This window comes from Carassius auratus, unplaced genomic scaffold (genome assembly GCF_003368295.1).
Source record: "Carassius auratus strain Wakin unplaced genomic scaffold, ASM336829v1 scaf_tig00215934, whole genome shotgun sequence".
Lineage (NCBI taxonomy): Eukaryota > Metazoa > Chordata > Actinopteri > Cypriniformes > Cyprinidae > Carassius > Carassius auratus.
Genome location: NW_020528315.1, coordinates 187,547 through 205,000, shown reverse-complemented (window position 1 = coordinate 205,000; position 17,454 = coordinate 187,547). Strand labels below are relative to the sequence as shown.

The following is a 17,454-nucleotide window of genomic DNA, read 5'->3' as shown; positions in this document are numbered from 1 at the left end:
TTGAAATGCTGGTTTTAACACTGTCAAACTCGTGTTTCAATCAAACGAGTCAAAAAGATGTTAAATGTAGCTCAATACACCTGCTTCTGGGTGTTTTATAGATGCACAATATGTGAAGTTGTAACATTTACAGAGTAATGTGGAACACTATATTAATGGGAATAAGGTAACCGGCAGAATCTGATCATGTGTAAAGCACAAGATTGAAAATACACATCTGATTTTCACATGATTTTTGCAGAATGTGATCTTGAGAAGTCTTTATAGAGAAAATCATCTGTTCAAATTAATTCTTAGCAATGCATATTACTAATCAAAAATGAAGGTTAGAGATATTTATGGTAGGAAATCAAAAAAATCTTAATTGAACATGATTACTTTAATATCCTAATGATTTTTGGCATAAAACAAAAATCAATAATTTTGACCCATGCCATGTTTTTTTTTTGGCTATTGTTACAAATATACCCCAGAGACTCTAGACTGCTTTTTTGCTCCTGGGACACAAATGTTTAGTAATGTTTATATACCATTTTTTTAATCAATTCCAACCTGTTCTTGCCATGAAAATAGACCTTTTTTATTTTATCCAATGATTTTATTCAGATCATATATATTCCTGCTGAGTAAACACCAACTCAAGATGTTCCATTATATATATATATATATATATATATATATATATATATATATATACAGTAAATGATTTGAGAGAATACAATTAAAGCAGTTATGTATAAATATGCCACTGGACATGAAATGAAACATGATGTGAATATGAAATCTTCACTAGGCTTCAATCTCTTTATCAAAATGATTACTTACTACCCCTCAAGCCATCCTATAGGTGTATATGACTTTCTTCTTTTAGACGAATACAGTCAAAGTCATAATGGCAATGAATGGGGACCGAGATTTTGAAGCTCAAGAAAGTCGCGACTCAGTTGGTTCAGATCGGCACTTCGGAGCCTGTTCGCGACTCGGTTGATTCAGATCGGCACTTCGGAGAATGTTCGCGACTCGGTTGATTCAGATCGGCACTTCGGAGAATGTTCGCGACTCGGTTGATTCAGATCGGCACCTCGGAGCATGTTCGCGACTCGGTTGATTCAGATCGGCACTTCGGAGAATGTTCGCGACTCGGTTGATTCAGATCGGCACTTCGGAGAATGTTCGCGACTCGGTTGATTCAGATCGGCACTTCGGAGAATGTTCGCGACTCGGTTGATTCAGATCGGCACTTCGGAGCCTGTTCGCGACTCTGTTGATTCAGATCGGCACTTCGGAGAATGTTCGCGACTCGGTTGATTCAGATCGGCACCTCGGAGCATGTTCGCGACTCGGTTGATTCAGATCGGCACTTCGGAGAATGTTCGCGACTCGGTTGATTCAGATCGGCACTTCGGAGAATGTTCGCGACTCGGTTGATTCAGATCGGCACTTCGGAGAATGTTCGCGACTCGGTTGATTCAGATCGGCACTTCGGAGCCTGTTCGCGACTCGGTTGATTCAGATCGGCACTTCGGAGAATGTTCGCGACTCGGTTGATTCAGATCGGCACTTCGGAGCATGTTCGCGACTCGGTTGATTCAGATCAGCACTTCGCAGCCTGTTCGCGACTCGGTTGATTTAGATCGGGACTTTGGAGCATGTTTGAGATTTTTTTTAATTCAAATCTGGACATCGAAGCAGGAAGTGTTTGTTAAACAGGTGATGAATATTTGGACTTGAGGCTTTTTTTTTTTTACCTGTCGATTCAGTATGTACATGGACCCACACACAAAGGTGGATACACTCTAGCAGCCTTTCTCAAACTTTTTTTCAGTAAGGGCACCTTTCAAAGTTCATAAAATCTCAAGGCACCCCAGTGTAAAATATAATTTTAAAACACTGCATTACCCAAATGTAAATGCAAATGTCCTGTTTAATTAGACAGGACAAGTAATTTTGAATTATTACTGAAATACAACATTTTTGTTTCAAACAGTTCATTGAACAATAATACATGAAGTACCTGGAGCTGACAATGAAGTAAATGTATAATAATTAGCAAAGATGATTAATTTAGCACTGTAACGCGCGTGTGAGGGGCGGAGACGCGCCGCGGAGCGTCAGACGCGCGTGAGGACCAAACACAGCAGAACGGTAGGAAACTTCACTCCTCTTATTATTTCTCTTTTACTATAGCGATTTATTTTTAGATACTTGATCTGAGTCTTTTGTAGAGTTATTAGAGAGAGTTATTTTTTACATTCTTTGGTCGAAGTTTTCAGATTTTTCCTTGAGATTTTATGCACTTTGAAAGGTGCCCTGACTGAAACAACGTTTGAGAAAGGCGCTGGTCTATGTACATACTGAATCGACAGGTAAAAAAAAAAAGCCTCAAGTCCAAATATTCATCACCTGTTTGACAAACACTTCCTGCTTCGATGTCCAGATTTGAATTAAAAAAAATCTCAAACATGCTCTAAAGTCCCGATCTGAATCAACCGAGTCGCGAACATGCTCCGAAGTGCAGATCTGAATCAATCGAGTCGCGAACAGGCTCCAAAGTGCAGCGCTAAATTAATCATCTTTGCTAATTATTATACATTTACTTCATTGTCAGCTTCAGGTACTTCATTTATTATTGTTCAATTAACTGTTTGAAACAAAAATGTTGTATTTCAGTAATAATTCAAAATTCCTGTCTAATTAAACAGGACATTTGCATTTGGGTAATGCAGTGTTTTAAAATTATATTTTACACTGGGGTTCCTTGAGATTTTATGCACTTTGAAAAGTTTGAGAAAGGCTGGTCTAGAGTGTATCCACCTTTGGGGGTCCATGTACATATAGCAGGGTATTGAATCGACAGTTAAAAAAAAAGCCTCAAGTCCAAATATTCATTTATCACCTGTTTGACAAACTCTTCCTGTTTCGATGTCCGGATTTGAATTAAAAAAATCTCAAACATGCTCCAAAGTTCCGATCTGAATCAACCGATCGCGAACATGCTCCGAAGTGCAGATCTGAATCAACCGAGTCGCGAACAGTTTCCGAAGTCCCGATCTGAATCAACCGAGTCGCGAACAGGCTCCGAAGTGCCGATCTGAATCAACCGAGTCGCGAACAGTTTCCGAAGTGCCGATCTGAATCAACCGAGTCGCGAACAGGCTCCGAAGTCCCGATCTGAATCAACCGATCGCGAACATGCTCCGAAGTCCCGATCTGAATCAACCGAGTCGCGAACAGGCTCCGAAGTGCCGATCTGAATCAACCGAGTCGCGAACAGGCTCCGAAGTCCCGATCTGAATCAACCGAGTCGCGAACAGGCTCCGAAGTCCCGATCTGAATCAACCGAGTCGCGAACAGGCTCCGAAGTCCCGATCTGAATCAACCGATCGCGAACATGCTCCGAAGTCCCGATCTGAATCAACCGAGTCGCGAACAGGCTCCGAAGTGCCGATCTGAATCAACCGAGTCGCGAACAGGCTCCGAAGTGCTGATCTGAATCAACTGAGTTGCGATCTGAAAACTTCGACCAAAGAATGTAAAAAATAACTCTATTCACTCAGATCACGTATCTAAAAATAAATCGCTATAGTAAAAGAGAAATAATAAGAGGAGTGAAGTTTCCTACCGCTCTGCTGTGTTTGGTCCTCACACGCGTCTGACGCTCCGCGGCGCGTCTTATGTATATGTTTCCCTGTAAAATAAAATATGATCTTATCTATGTCATATGTAAGATTTTACTTTGTATTTAAATTATATTTGATTTTAGCTATAACTCAAGTTAAAGATATAACTATATAGAAAAGCTGCTTTGTTTCCTTTTGCATGATTTCTGAATGCTTGAGACTATAAAATAAATAAGTCAATAAATTTATAGCCATAGGTAAATGTCGAGAGCTACAATTGTGATTTATAAATAATACAATTTATTCATTTAGTTTTTTATTTGATTAAATTTATTTTTTCACCCCTATAGTAGGTGTTTTTTCCATCATCATATTTGAGGAAGGGGGGCACAACAATACAATCCTGCTTATGGGAACCCTTAAGGTGTTGTCGCCTATGTGTGCTCTACTGCACACACACACACACACACACACACTGAAGCACGCGTGGTGTTTTCAGCTCTTCACTATATTGACACATGATGTATGTGTATGCTACACATGTGCACATCAGCACGCTATGAGAGGATTTCACCATTTAATTTGATAAAACTATCGTCATTCATTCGTATCGTATACACAGACTGACAGAAACGGCAATGTCTTTACGACAACCTGTCAAAATAAAATTTCAGTATAACTTGAAGAAACTCAAACAGAAATATAGTACTATTGCACAGTAGAGTATGCTATACTTCAAGTATTAGCATACTTGATATGCTATACTTCCTATTAGCTAATAATAATAGTTAATTAAAAAACACAGAAACTCTGGTTACAACCCACCAAAATAAAAGTTTGGTCTAACTCAAAGAAACTATGTAAGAAATTGCTTAGTAAAATATAATTTAAAAAAGATATACTAAAACATTATTTTAAAGGAATATCACACAAGTTTTCATCGAAGTTTTCATTTAAGCTTGCCAAAACAATAACACCATATTTTTTAAAAAACAATTTCTAAAAGTACATTTGTATTTGTGCCTATAATGCTTATTTATTTATTATTATTGTCAGCTAATAAAACCTATGCTTCAGGGACCATATTCATATAACATCTAAGGCTAAATGTAGCTCTTGACTGGTTGAGTTAGATGGTGATGAACACTAAACAGTAGAAAATCAGTTGAGTCTCCCCAGCTGGAAATGTCATTGGCTGTTAAAATCTTGTGTTTCTTTGACATAATGATAACACTGAATCTTTTATAATGCTCTTAATGACATGTCGATGTATACTGTATGCATTAGTGAGTGTGGTGGTGTTTATGGGGTATGGTCACTTGTTCCTTATATGAACTGTTTCAAATGCAAGACATTGATTGCATGAGATTAAGTTTGTAAATGATAGCCTGTGTCCTTTTGTAGTGTGCACATATATTTATCATCAAACTGTGATAACTGTGACTAAACTCAGTATATATACTTCTGCCATATGTTGTCACCCCTCAAAAATTCCTGCCCCCTTCTCGCCACCCCATCAATATTTTTCTAGATCCGCCCCTGCGTGAGCCCTCTCTGCTGTGATTGGTCAGAGAGCACAGTCCTTTGTAATTGGTCCAGAGCTGTAGAGAGATCTCTCTAGGTAACAGAATAAGATTCATATTCCTGACGACTCGTTTCGGCGTTTGCGAGCGGACTCTTCTTCTGTTGTACAGATAGTGTATGTTCACATAACGCTACATGACACACTGCATGAAAGGTAATAGTCGAAAAGCCATGATAGACGCACTTTAAGAAACAAAACTAAAGTCCTTGTGGATGACGTTGTCCACCTCCACCATGAGGATGCCGGAGGGAGGAAGAGCCTTGTGCACCTTCTCCACCATTGGCTCCGAGTCCTGGAGCGATCGCTTCTGCTTCATCCACACAGCTTTCGGATGCTCGCCCTCCTCCTCCTCCACTTCCAGCTGCTTATTAATGCGGATTCTGGGAAACCAGGACAAAAAGATCAGAAAACGTCCCTGAAACATGCATTCATCTCAATCAGTCAACAAAGAAGCAAAAGATGTGCTTATATATATTTAATAATGAAAACAAATTAATAAAAAAAAACTAAATTCCCTCTGAAGGTTTATGATGGAACATGGAAATTAAATGATAGATATACATTTAAATGTTAATACACTTTTAATTTAAAATTTAAATTGAATTAAATTGACATTTAAATATAATTTTAAATGTAAGTTTGAATGTAAATAGACTTAATTTACAATTTTAAAAAAACCTTTTTAAATTTAAATCTAAATAAACTTTTAATTTAAACTTTTAATAAACTTAAAAATATAATTTAATAAGCAAACATTTAATTTACATTAATTTTTAATAGTCAAATAAGTGTCAAATTATTAATACCTTCCAAAATAAAAGATTTTGTTTACATTGTGTGTGAATATATAAGTACACACACACACACCTACACACACACACACACACATATTTATACTTACGTGCTTCATTATTATGCAAATGTATGTGCATCCAATAAAATAAAAGGCACTAGAGTTTAATATAAACAAAACAGAGATATGAATCTCTATCAGTTGATGGTTGTTCTTGCATGGTAGACCGAGTTAAACCATATTTCTAATCAAAAATTTCTAATCAAATTTCTCTTTATTTATTCCTTATCTTTCTGTCCAAAACCTGGTATTACGAGCTCTTCTTGTGTCTGTTTTCCTGTTTAAGAAGAATCGCTTCATGTATCCCTCAACTGTAAGTGGCTTTGGATAAAAGCGTCTGCTAAATTGACTAAATGTAATGTAAAATTAAATCTAAAAATGGTTCTTTATTATATATAAAGCTTTAAAAATTTGTCGAGAGTGTGTCCACCTTTGTGTGTGGGTCCATGTACATACTGAATCGACAGGTAAAAAAAAAAGCCTCAAGTCCAAATATTAATTTATCACCTGTTTGACAAACACTTCCTGCTTCGATGTCCAGATTTGAATTAAAAAAAATCTCAAACATGCTCCAAAGTCCCTATCTGAATCAACCGATCGCGAACAGGCTCCGAAGTGCCGATCTGAATCAACCGAGTCGCGAACAGGCTCTGAAGTGCCGATCTGAATCAACCGAGTCGCGAACATGCTCCGAAGTGCCGATCTGAATCAACCGAGTCGCGAACATGCTCCGAAGTGCCGATCTGAATCAACCGAATCGCGAACATGCTCCGAAGTGCCGATCTGAATCAACCGAATCGCGAAACATGCTCTGAAGTGCCGATCTGAATCAACCGAATCGCGAACAGGCTCCAAAGTGCCGATCTGAATCAACCGAGTTGCGAACATGCTCCAAAGTGCCGATCTGAATCAACCGAATCGCGAAAACATGCTCCGAAGTGCCGATCTGAATCAACCGAGTCGCGAACAGGCTCCGATCGTGCCGATCTGAATCAACCGAGTCGCGAACATGCTCCGAAGTGCCGATCTGAATCAACCGAGTCGCGAACAGGCTCCGAAGTGCCGATCTGAATCAACCGAGTCGCGAACAGGCTCTGAAGTGCCGATCTGAATCAACCGAGTCGCGAACATGCTCCGAAGTGCCGATCTGAATCAACCGAGTCGCGAACATGCTCCGAAGTGCCGATCTGAATCAACCGAATCGCGAACATGCTCCGAAGTGCCGATCTGAATCAACCGAATCGCGAAAACATGCTCCGAAGTGCCGATCTGAATCAACCGAATCGCGAACAGGCTCCAAAGTGCCGATCTGAATCAACCGAGTCGCGAACATGCTCCAAAGTGCCGATCTGAATCAACCGAATCGCGAAAACATGCTCCGAAGTGCCGATCTGAATCAACCGAGTCGCGAACAGGCTCCGATCGTGCCGATCTGAATCAACCGAGTCGCGAACATGCTCCGAAGTGCCGATCTGAATCAACCGAGTCGCGAACAGGCTCCGAAGTGCCGATCTGAATCAACCGAGTCGCGAACATTCTCCGAAGTGCCGATCTGAATCAACCTAGTCGCGAACATTCTCCGAAGTGCCGATCTGAATCAACCGAGTTGCGATCTGAAAACTTCGACCAAAGAATGTAAAAAAAACTATATTTCTCTAATAACTCTACAACTCTATGAAAGACTCAGATCACGTATCTAAAAATAAATCGCTATAGTAAAAGATAAATAATAAGAAGAGTGAAGTTTCCTACCGTTCTGCTGTGTTTGGTCCTCACGCGCGTCTGACGCTCCGCGGCGCGTCTCCGCCCCTCACACGCGCGTTAGTGCTAAATTAATCATCTTTGCTAATTATTATACATTTACTTCATTGTCAGCTTCAGGTACTTCATTTATTATTGTTCAATGAACTGTTTGAAACAAAAATGTTGTATTTCAGTAATAATTCAAAATTCCTGTCCTGTCTAATTAAACAGGACATTTGCATTTACATTTGGGTAATGCAGTGTTTTAAAATTATATTTTACAATGGGGTGCCTTGAGATTTTATGCACTTTGAAAGGTGCCCTGACTGAAAAAAGTTTGGCTATGGTCTATGGAACTATATCCTCAGTGACTTTTTCAGTGTCTCAGTATCTTCAGTGTCTGTTTTTTATGTATATGTTTGCCTGTAAAATAAAATATGATCTTATCTCTGCAATGTGTAAGATTTTACTTTGTATTTAAATTATATTTGATTTTAGCTATAACTCAAGTTAAAGATATAACTATATAGAATTGTATAATTCTATAATATACATATGCATTTACAAATCCATTATTACTAAAATAATATGAAGAATTTACATACAAATAGTATATACAATAATCACACGCATATATGTGTGTGTGTGTGTGTGTGTGTGTGTTTGCAAAACATGTAAAACAATTTCCAATTTGAAAAGTGAGGAAATCTGAGGGCGCTGACGTCATAAGAAGCAGACGAGTCCGTTGACGTCATCTCTCGGCGACGCAAACACACACGTGTGGCTCGAGTGGAAGAGCGACGAGGTGGACGCTGTCCGAGAGAAAAAGCTAAGGAACTGGTGATTTAAAACAGAAATCATGGGTAAAAAACTGAAAGTCGGGAAAACCAGGAAGGACAAATTCTACCATCTCGCAAAAGAAACGGGTGAGTCGTGTATACGTGATCTTTGAGACACGCGCATGAGATCACGGCGTACCACGTTATTAGCGTGTGATTTGGACGTTTATTATGATGATATCGGTATATATTCGAGATTATAGAGGCATGATATTCCTCATGATAAGGGTCAGATATATGATGGTGATCATTCAGTAGCACCTGTATCATTGCTAAACTGTGTTCATGTCATGTTGTGTGAATGTACAGTGTTTGTACTGAGTATGATCTCATAATATCGGTCTTTATTCGAGATTTTAGAGGCATGATAATCCTCAAAGTGTCAGATATATGATGGTGATCATTCAGTAGTCTCTGATATCAGTGATAGACCGTGGTCATGTTGTGTTGTGTGAATGTACAGTGTTTGTACTGAGTGTGATCTCATAATATCGGTCTTTATTCAAGATTATAGAGGCATGATAATCCTCAAAGTGTCAGATATATGATGGTGGTCATACAGTAGCACCTGATGTCATTGCTAGACAGTGGTCATGTTGTGTTGTTTGAATGTACAGTGAATGTTTGTACGGAGTGTAATCTCATAATATCGGTTCGGTTTGTAGGTTATCGGTCCAGATCGTCGTTTAAGCTCATTCAGCTCAACAGGAAGTTCCAGTTTCTTCAGAAGGCTCGAGCTCTGGTGGATCTGTGCGCAGCTCCAGGAGGATGGTGGGTAAACTCACCTGCTAGTTCATGTTGACAGCTTAACCAGGGTCTCTGAAACAAGTTTTATTTGAACCTGTTTTTACCAATTAAAAAAAATATATTTTCCATTTTATTTGTGAAATTTATTTTCCTGCAAATTCTGTTTAACGCTTACCCAAATCCTGTACTTTTCTGTGAAAGAACTTGGTTTCAGAAAAACTATAAACGTACCTATGTACTAAATATAAATGCACTTTCATCATTCATAAATCAGAATTTGTTAATATTTTTCCATGGAAAGCAAAATATGATTTTACATATTTGCTAAATGTAAGATTTTATTTTGTATTTGCATTATATTTGATTAAAAAATTAAGATTTATCCTTTCCCAAATGTACATTTCTAAATTGTTTTTTTGTTTTTTACATTTTTCTGAATTATGTTTTAATGGTAATATTTTTTGGTAACCAAAAAATTGTCTAATCAATTAAAATAATGAAACCTATACAATTTAACAATATAGCAAATTATTAAAAGCATTACAAAAATAATTTTTAGGGCCCTATGGAATCTGTTTATTTTCCCCAAATTGTCTTTTTTGTTCTTGTCTGGAATGCATTAATACTTTATGTAAACTTTTAATAATCAAAAAGTTTGTCGAATCAGTTTAGTGGATAAGACTTAAAAAACTTATATTTTTTTATTATTATTATATTTATGAAATGTTTTATTTTTCAGAAATTGTATTTTCTGTTTTAATTATTCTGTAGTTATTGTTTAAAATCAAAAATGTTGGTCATTTTACTTATATTTTTATTCATTAATTAACAAACAGTGCTGCACTTTGACAAGTACATGTACAATAGTAATGTATTTCTGTTTAGCTAAGCTTTTATTTTGACGAGTTATTGCGAAGACCAGAGTTTTTGTTTGATTTATTCATTCACAAATGTGGTAGTTTGTGCTGGTTTTCTAATCTCTCGTTGTTGTTCAGGTTGCAGGTGGCGTCGAAGTTCATGCCGGTGTCCAGCCTGATTATTGGTGAGTGGTTTTCAAGTGAAGCTTCTGTGATTCAGACACAGACTCCAGGTTTGACACTGTTGTTTTTCTATCAGGTGTGGATCTGGTGCCGATCAAACCCATCCCGAACGTGGTCATGCTGCAAGAGGACATCACCACAGAGAAGTGCAGACAGGTGCGTGTTTGTGCTCTTCAGCTCGTTCAGATATGCCTGATTTCCCCATTTATATTTTAATATTAGAGAAAAAAAAACATGTGTGGAGCATCTCAAACTCCATCTCTGCATGTTGTTGTGAGTTTGGGTTTAATACAAAGTCACTCACTGAGTTTAAAGGTTTTTCTGGTTTTGCTCAGGCTATCAGGAAGGAGCTGCAGACGTGGAAGGTGGATGTTGTGCTGAACGACGGCGCGCCGAACGTCGGAGCGAACTGGCAGCACGACGCCTTCTCGCAGGCCAACCTCACGCTGATGGCGCTCAAGCTGGCCTGCGAGTTCCTGACCAAAGGCGGCACCTTCATCACCAAAGTCTTCCGCTCCAAAGACTACCAGCCGCTCATGTGGATCTTCCAGCAGTTCTTCAAGAAGGTGCAGGCCACCAAACCACAGGCCTCCCGAAACGAGTCCGCCGAGATCTTTGTCGTCTGCCAGGGTAAATCCATGTGTTTCATACTGATCTCGTTTCATTCGTTCTGTCTATTGTTTGTTATCTATCAGTTGTTCTGTCTGTCTGTAGTTATAAAATTAAGTCTATCTTTCATTCTGTAGTTCTGTCTATATAGTTTGATCTATAATTTTATGTCTCTCCTTCGTTTGTTATACAAGTATTTTATTCTATTTATTATTATTTTTTGTTTTTTTAGCTATTGGTTGATTTGTTGTTTCTTGTTCCATTCTAGATATCGTTCACTTTCTATAGACTTTATTCTAGCTATTGTTCGCTTGTTATTAGGATTGGGAACCGAAAACTGGTTCTTATTCAGAACCAGTTCAGTTTTTTTTTTAAAAAAGAACCACAACCGCATGCATTGCATTCTCCTGCATGCTCCTAAATGCATTATTATTTGTAAAATAGAGGCTTTATAGAGTGTGTGTGTGTATACATGGTTATATAACAGTATAAAAGTTAATATTTCATTAATTTAGGGAAATTAACAAATGTCTTGGTCCTCAAGGGACTATTTGGCCAACCAGCTTATTCCTGCTTAAAAAGCTAATGTTAATAATAGTGTAAAAAACATCAACTTTGAAGCACATGATGATTGATGGACTAGCATTACTCAACATTACTTACTGCCTTCCAGCAACACTGCGTTCAATGAATGTAAAATGGTAAAAAAAAAAAATCATACGTTCGTTTAAATGTTTTTTTTTCTTGCTATCGTTCACTTGTTCTATCTTTTGTTGTAGCTATAATTCGCTTGTTCTATCATTCGTTCATCCTAGCTATCGTTCACGTTCTATCATTTTTGTTCTAGCTATCGTTCGCATGTTTAAGTGTTTGTTTGTTCCATTAGATTTTGTTCTAGATATCATTCTGTCATTGGCTTGTTCTGTTGTTCACTTCATCTTTTGTTTTTTCTTTCATTTGTCTGCCTATCTGTCGTTTTCTTGTTCATTCTAAATTTTCTATCATTCATTCTATAATTCTATCTACATAGTTTGTTTTTTTAATTGTTTCATCATTTGTTGTCTTGTTTGTTCTAATTGCATTTGTTCTATCAATTAGTTTTTTGTTAATCATTATCTTCATCTATCATTCTGTCGTTCATTCTACATCTCTATTGTTTTCACCCATTATTTCTATTACCTGTTATATAATTCTATTGTTGTTTATATCTGTCTGCTTGTCTAAATGAATACATTTCTCTTTTCTTCAGGTTTTTTGGCTCCGGATAAAATTGACAACAAGTTCTTCGACCCCAAGTATGCTTTCAAAGAGGTCGACGTACAAGTCAAAACTGTCAAGGATCTGGTTAACAATAAAAAGCCCAAGGTATGTCTTATTACACTTTACTTTTTACATTTGAATGAAATTTATTTATTATTTTATGATATTGTATTTTATATTTTATAACTTTAGGCGAATTGTATACAATTGTAAAGTGTAGTGTAATGTAATTTCCTTGTTTTAAACTTTATTTCTGTGTTGTTTCAGGCTGAAGGCTACATGGATGGCGAACTCATTCTGTATCACACTTTCTCAGTGACCGAATTCTTAAAAGCCGAAAACCCGGTCGATTTCTTGAGCAAAGCCAATGCGGTACGCTTTCAGACTGCTACACTTATATTCCAGACACCAGCACATATGTTTCTCATGTGTTTCTACATCTCATTTCCATCTGTTTCTGCTCCAGATCACCTTTGATAACCCCGAGCTGGAATCACACCCCCTTACTTCACCAGAAATCAAAGAGTGCTGCTGCGATATTAAAGTCCTGGGCCGGAAGGAAATGCGGTGAGTCACTGCACTTGTTGACCATATATGGAGAATCGGTGTTCGTAGCCTGGAATCTGATTGGCTGTTGTGTTGTTAGTCTGCTCTTGTCATGGAGGTCCAAGCTGAGGAGGTTCATGGCTAAAAAGCTGAGACAGGAAGCCAAGTACCTGGACCAGGAAATGAGGTGTGTCATCATAATCATCATAGAATTCACTTATCGTAGGTTAAAATTTTCTTCGTAATTACGTATTTTTTTGCGATGTTAGCTCAAATGATGATGACAGCGATATTGACGAGAAGGAAGGCAAGAAAAAGAGCGCTGAAAAGAAGGAAGAGAAGACTCCGGCAGAAGAGGAGGAAGAGGAGATGGAGCAGAAGCTGGCGGAGATGAAAGCTGAAGAGATCGCCGAACTCAGACGGTAGATTATAACAATTTTTGTTACTATTTTGTATGACCGGTATTTTCTGTTTTTTTTTTTATCTAAACATTCATAAAATAGTAAAAAAATAATCTATTTCTATTACCAATATATTTAATTTTTTTTAAATCATTGTAGGGTAAATATTTGTATTATAGTTTAATATCTTGAAGTAGATTTCAGCTAATTTTATGGTAATTTTGTGTAATTTTTAAATAAAAATAATTTTTATATGTAGTTATTTTAGAAATTTGGAAACTAGCTAAAATATCTATATATTAAATATATATATATATATATATATATATATATATATATATAAAAAAATCATTTAGTTTTAATTAACAATAATAGCTGTATAAATGTTAAATTGGCGTCTTTGAGGCTGGTTTATGTTGATCAGGTTTGACGTGTGTTTTTGTTGGTAAACAGTAAGAAGAAGAAGCTGCTGAAGGAGAAGCGGAAGCAGAGGGAGCGAGTGGAGATGAAGATGGATCTTCCCGGCGTCTCCATCGCTGAAACCACCGATTCCTCCATGTTTTCCCTCAGCGCCATCAAGAAGGCCCAGGTAAGAAAGCAGCAGGTCTGGAGGAAGATGAGTGACTCCTGAGCTCGTCCTGACGGTCGTGTCTATAATCCTCAGGGTCTGAGTGAGATCACACAGGGAGACATGAAGGGAGCCGACGCTTTAGTGGACGACCAGGAGGAGGACGACCTGCATATATCTGATGAAGACGAGGATGAGCGGATGTCTCTGGCCTCTGACCTGGACTCAGACGACCTCGAGGAGATCGAGAAGAAAGAGAAGGAAATCGAGAAGAAGATGCCTAAGAAGAAAAAGTACGGTTCTGTTTCCTTCCTTTTTTATGGAATATGTTTACCGTATTTTTCGGACTATAAGTTGCATTTATTTAGAACCAAGAGAAAACATTACCGTCTCCAGCCACGAGAGGGCGCTCTCTGTTTTCAGTGTAGACTACAGGAGCACTGAGCAGCATAGAGCGCCCTCTCGTGGCTGTAGATGGTAATGTTTTCTCTTGGTTCATTTCTCTTAGTTCATTTCTCTTGGTTCATGTCAAATTAATTTTGATAAGTCGCACGTGACTATAAGTCGCAGGACCAGCCAAACTACAAAAAAAAGTGTAACTTATAGTCCCGAAAATACGGTAGTTTGGTTCGTCTGTAAATTAACATTAAATTGTAATATAAATTAAATATAAAATATTAAAATGTTATACTGAATAAAAAAAATACAAAAAATAGTTTATTTGTATATATTATAAAAGTATAATATATAATTCAAATAAAGGTGTATATATAAATATTAATTTAAATTATATATGTGTTTATAGTGCTATCAATCGATTTAAAAGAAATTTACTAATTAAAGCTTTATGTAACTATTTTAGAGGTTTCATTTTTATTTGTTCTATATTAACTTTTTATAATCCAAATATAAATAATACATTTTCTTAAAATGGGTAGCTAATAGCAGGTTCCTAGATTTATTGTGTACCAGTAATTGGCATAAACTGTACCTTTGTAATATTTCAAAAACTGTAATGTTTAAACGTGTTTTATGGGAGAAAAAAATATTAGATAAAAATATTTAAAGATTAAATAGATTTACATTTTACATACTTTTAGTAGACACTTATCCAAAGTGATTTGGTGCATTCAGGCTAACAATTTGTACCTATCGTGTTCCCTGGGAATCGAACCTACCACTTGAACTACAGGAACACTAATAAAATAGTTACAATAACACTTTAATTTTTTTCCAAACACTTTACAATTGTATATGAATTATTGTTTCCAAAGGAATTCACTGCTTTTTCTTGCATTTCTGCAGAGTTGCATTCGCCGCCGAGCCGCAGGACGAAGGGGAAGAGAACGGTAACAAGTTAATTGTCGAACTGGAAGAAAAAGACGAGAAGAGAGAGCGTGAGACCAACATGTGGTTCAGCAAGGTGTGAATCGCGCATTTAGACTTAAACAAATCTGGTTTACGGCATCTTACGCTTTTCTTTATGTTGTGCAGGAGATCTTTGCTGAGCTGGATTTGGACGACGATACAGATGCCTTGAGTGAACTTAGACAAACCCAGCTGCTGCAGAGTGGAAAAGGCAAAAAGAGGAAAGCCGAAGAGGAGGCGGAGCCTGTCGTGCAGAAACAGGAAGTGGCCACCCCCTCACAGAAAGTGAATGTGGATGAAGACAATAGTGACTCTGATGATGACGACAGCAGCGATGATGAAAAGTGAGACAAGTGTATTTTTGTTAATACTAACGCTTCACTTCTTGATTTTGTTTGTTAAAAATGCTTTTTACCGACAGCGAAATTGCGCGAATGAAACACGCCTCGGCAGCTGTCGACGCGAGTGGGGAGATGGATGACGACAACTTTCAAGTTGTTTCTGTTGAAAAAATAAGTCAGTTGAGAATCGTATTTAACATTTTAGTGCCATTTATAAAATAGTTTCATTGTTAATAGTAGATTTTAATTGTTTTTTTTTCGCAGACAAACGTGCACGAATTCTCAATGCAGAAGGTTTGGCACTCGGCGCTCAGATCGCGACGTCCAAAAAGCGAGAGCGAGATTTGATCGATGGCTCCTTCCACAGGTCAGACTGCGCTAATGACTTAACGATTACGTTATTTGTGCATTTCACCAGTTCAGGTAATAATATTGTCTTCATGCTGCTTTCGTAGGTTTGCGAATTCTGAGGATATGACTGAAGTTCCCGCCTGGCTTGTTGATGATGAAAAGAAGCACCGGAAGAGGCCTGTTCCTGTCACCAAGGAAATGGTGGAGGAATACAAGCAGAAATGGCGGGAAATCAACGCACGGCCAGTCAGACGCGTCGCAGAGGCCAAAGCGCGCAAGAAGAGACGGGTGAGACAATCCTGACATCTTCAGCACTAATAGAAATTTACAATTCATGAGCGAAATGTTTTTCTCTATTTATATGAAAATGTTTTAAAAAATCCTTATCCAGGGGAAAATGGTCCAGTCCTGGCTGTTTCTGGTGCTACCAAAATACGTTGAATTCATTAAACTCAAAAGTGAATCTGGCCGTTAAATTCGTGTTTTCTGTTGTAGATGTTGAAGAAGATGGAGCAGGCCAAGAAGAAGGCCGAAGCTGTGGTGAACACGGTGGATATTTCAGAGCGAGAGAAGATGGCTCAGCTCAAGAGGTCGGCCTCCACATCAACACGTCCTCTTAATTTCATTTCCAACGCACTGAAGCCTAATTATTTTCTTTTTTTTGCTCCCAGCATCTACAAGAAGGCCGGCGTGGGGAAGGAGAAACGAGACCTCACGTACATCGTGGCTAAGAAGGGCGTGGGACGCAGGGTGCACCGTCCCGCTGGAGTCAAGGGCACTTTCCGCGTGGTGGACGGGAGGTTGAAGAAAGACACGAGAGCCGCACAGAGGAAGGACCAGAGGGGGCGTGGTCCTAAAGGAGGGCGTGGTCCTAAAGGAGGTCGGGGTCCTAAAGGAGGACGGGGCATGAAGGCAGGAAAAGGAAATGCGAAAAAGAAGTGATGGACGCCCGTCTCGTCCTCATTCAGTCTGATTGATTGAGCTGCTCGTGTCGTTTATGAGTCTTTAGCACTATATGCTAATCTTCTCATCTAGCCCAGCCCTTTCGTTTCCGACGACTTGCTGTTTTGCTTGGACTTTGACTCATGTGATTATAAATAAGGGTTTGAACCCTTTCAGCAGTCAGACACGGTTCTGATGTTTTTCAGCATTGTTATAATGCTGTGTATTTCCATGTCTAACGTATACTTTGTGGTATATGAACGTCAGGTGTATACGTGAACTTCCTGATCTTTCTGAATTAATTATGCCAATTTATGTGTGGAAAAACCTGCTTGGTTTGTTGGTAAGATTTTAAATAAATGAAAACTGAATGAAAAAAAATTGTCAAATAGAACTGAATTATTTTTTTTTTAAACTTTAGTGATTTGATATAGTTTTCATTTATATAATTTAAATATTAATAAATGTGAACCATATAAATGTTATAGTGCTTTTTTTTTTTTAATCTACAACAATATATATTAATATCGTTTACATTTGTTTTAAATGTAAAATATAAAATAATGTTTAAATGTTGTTTATATTGGCATTTTTAAAAATATACAATAAAAAGAAATCAGAAAAATATTGTTTAAAATTAA

At 37.7% G+C, this 17,454-nt stretch overlaps 1 protein-coding gene across 2 annotated transcripts; it reads left to right on the top strand.

Annotated features, from left to right (window-relative positions):
* The first annotated feature begins 8,555 nt into the window (after window positions 1–8,555).
* On the top strand, window positions 8,556–17,194 carry LOC113096445 (pre-rRNA processing protein FTSJ3). Of its 2 annotated transcripts, none has more exons than XM_026261825.1 (19): window positions 8,556–8,727; window positions 9,306–9,411; window positions 10,383–10,429; window positions 10,504–10,583; window positions 10,763–11,057; window positions 12,286–12,401; window positions 12,564–12,668; window positions 12,763–12,863; window positions 12,943–13,029; window positions 13,130–13,264; window positions 13,697–13,832; window positions 13,908–14,104; window positions 15,117–15,234; window positions 15,306–15,523; window positions 15,601–15,695; window positions 15,785–15,887; window positions 15,976–16,159; window positions 16,367–16,461; window positions 16,543–17,194. In XM_026261825.1, the coding sequence occupies exons 1-19, from the start codon at window positions 8,661–8,663 to the stop codon at window positions 16,811–16,813; spliced, it is 2,556 nt and encodes an 851-aa protein (XP_026117610.1). In that variant the 5' UTR covers window positions 8,556–8,660; the 3' UTR covers window positions 16,814–17,194. The 2 variants fall into 2 exon arrangements, with proteins under 2 accessions (XP_026117610.1, XP_026117609.1); XM_026261824.1 differs by having other exon boundaries at window positions 13,112–13,264.
* The last annotated feature ends 260 nt before the right edge of the window (window positions 17,195–17,454 follow it).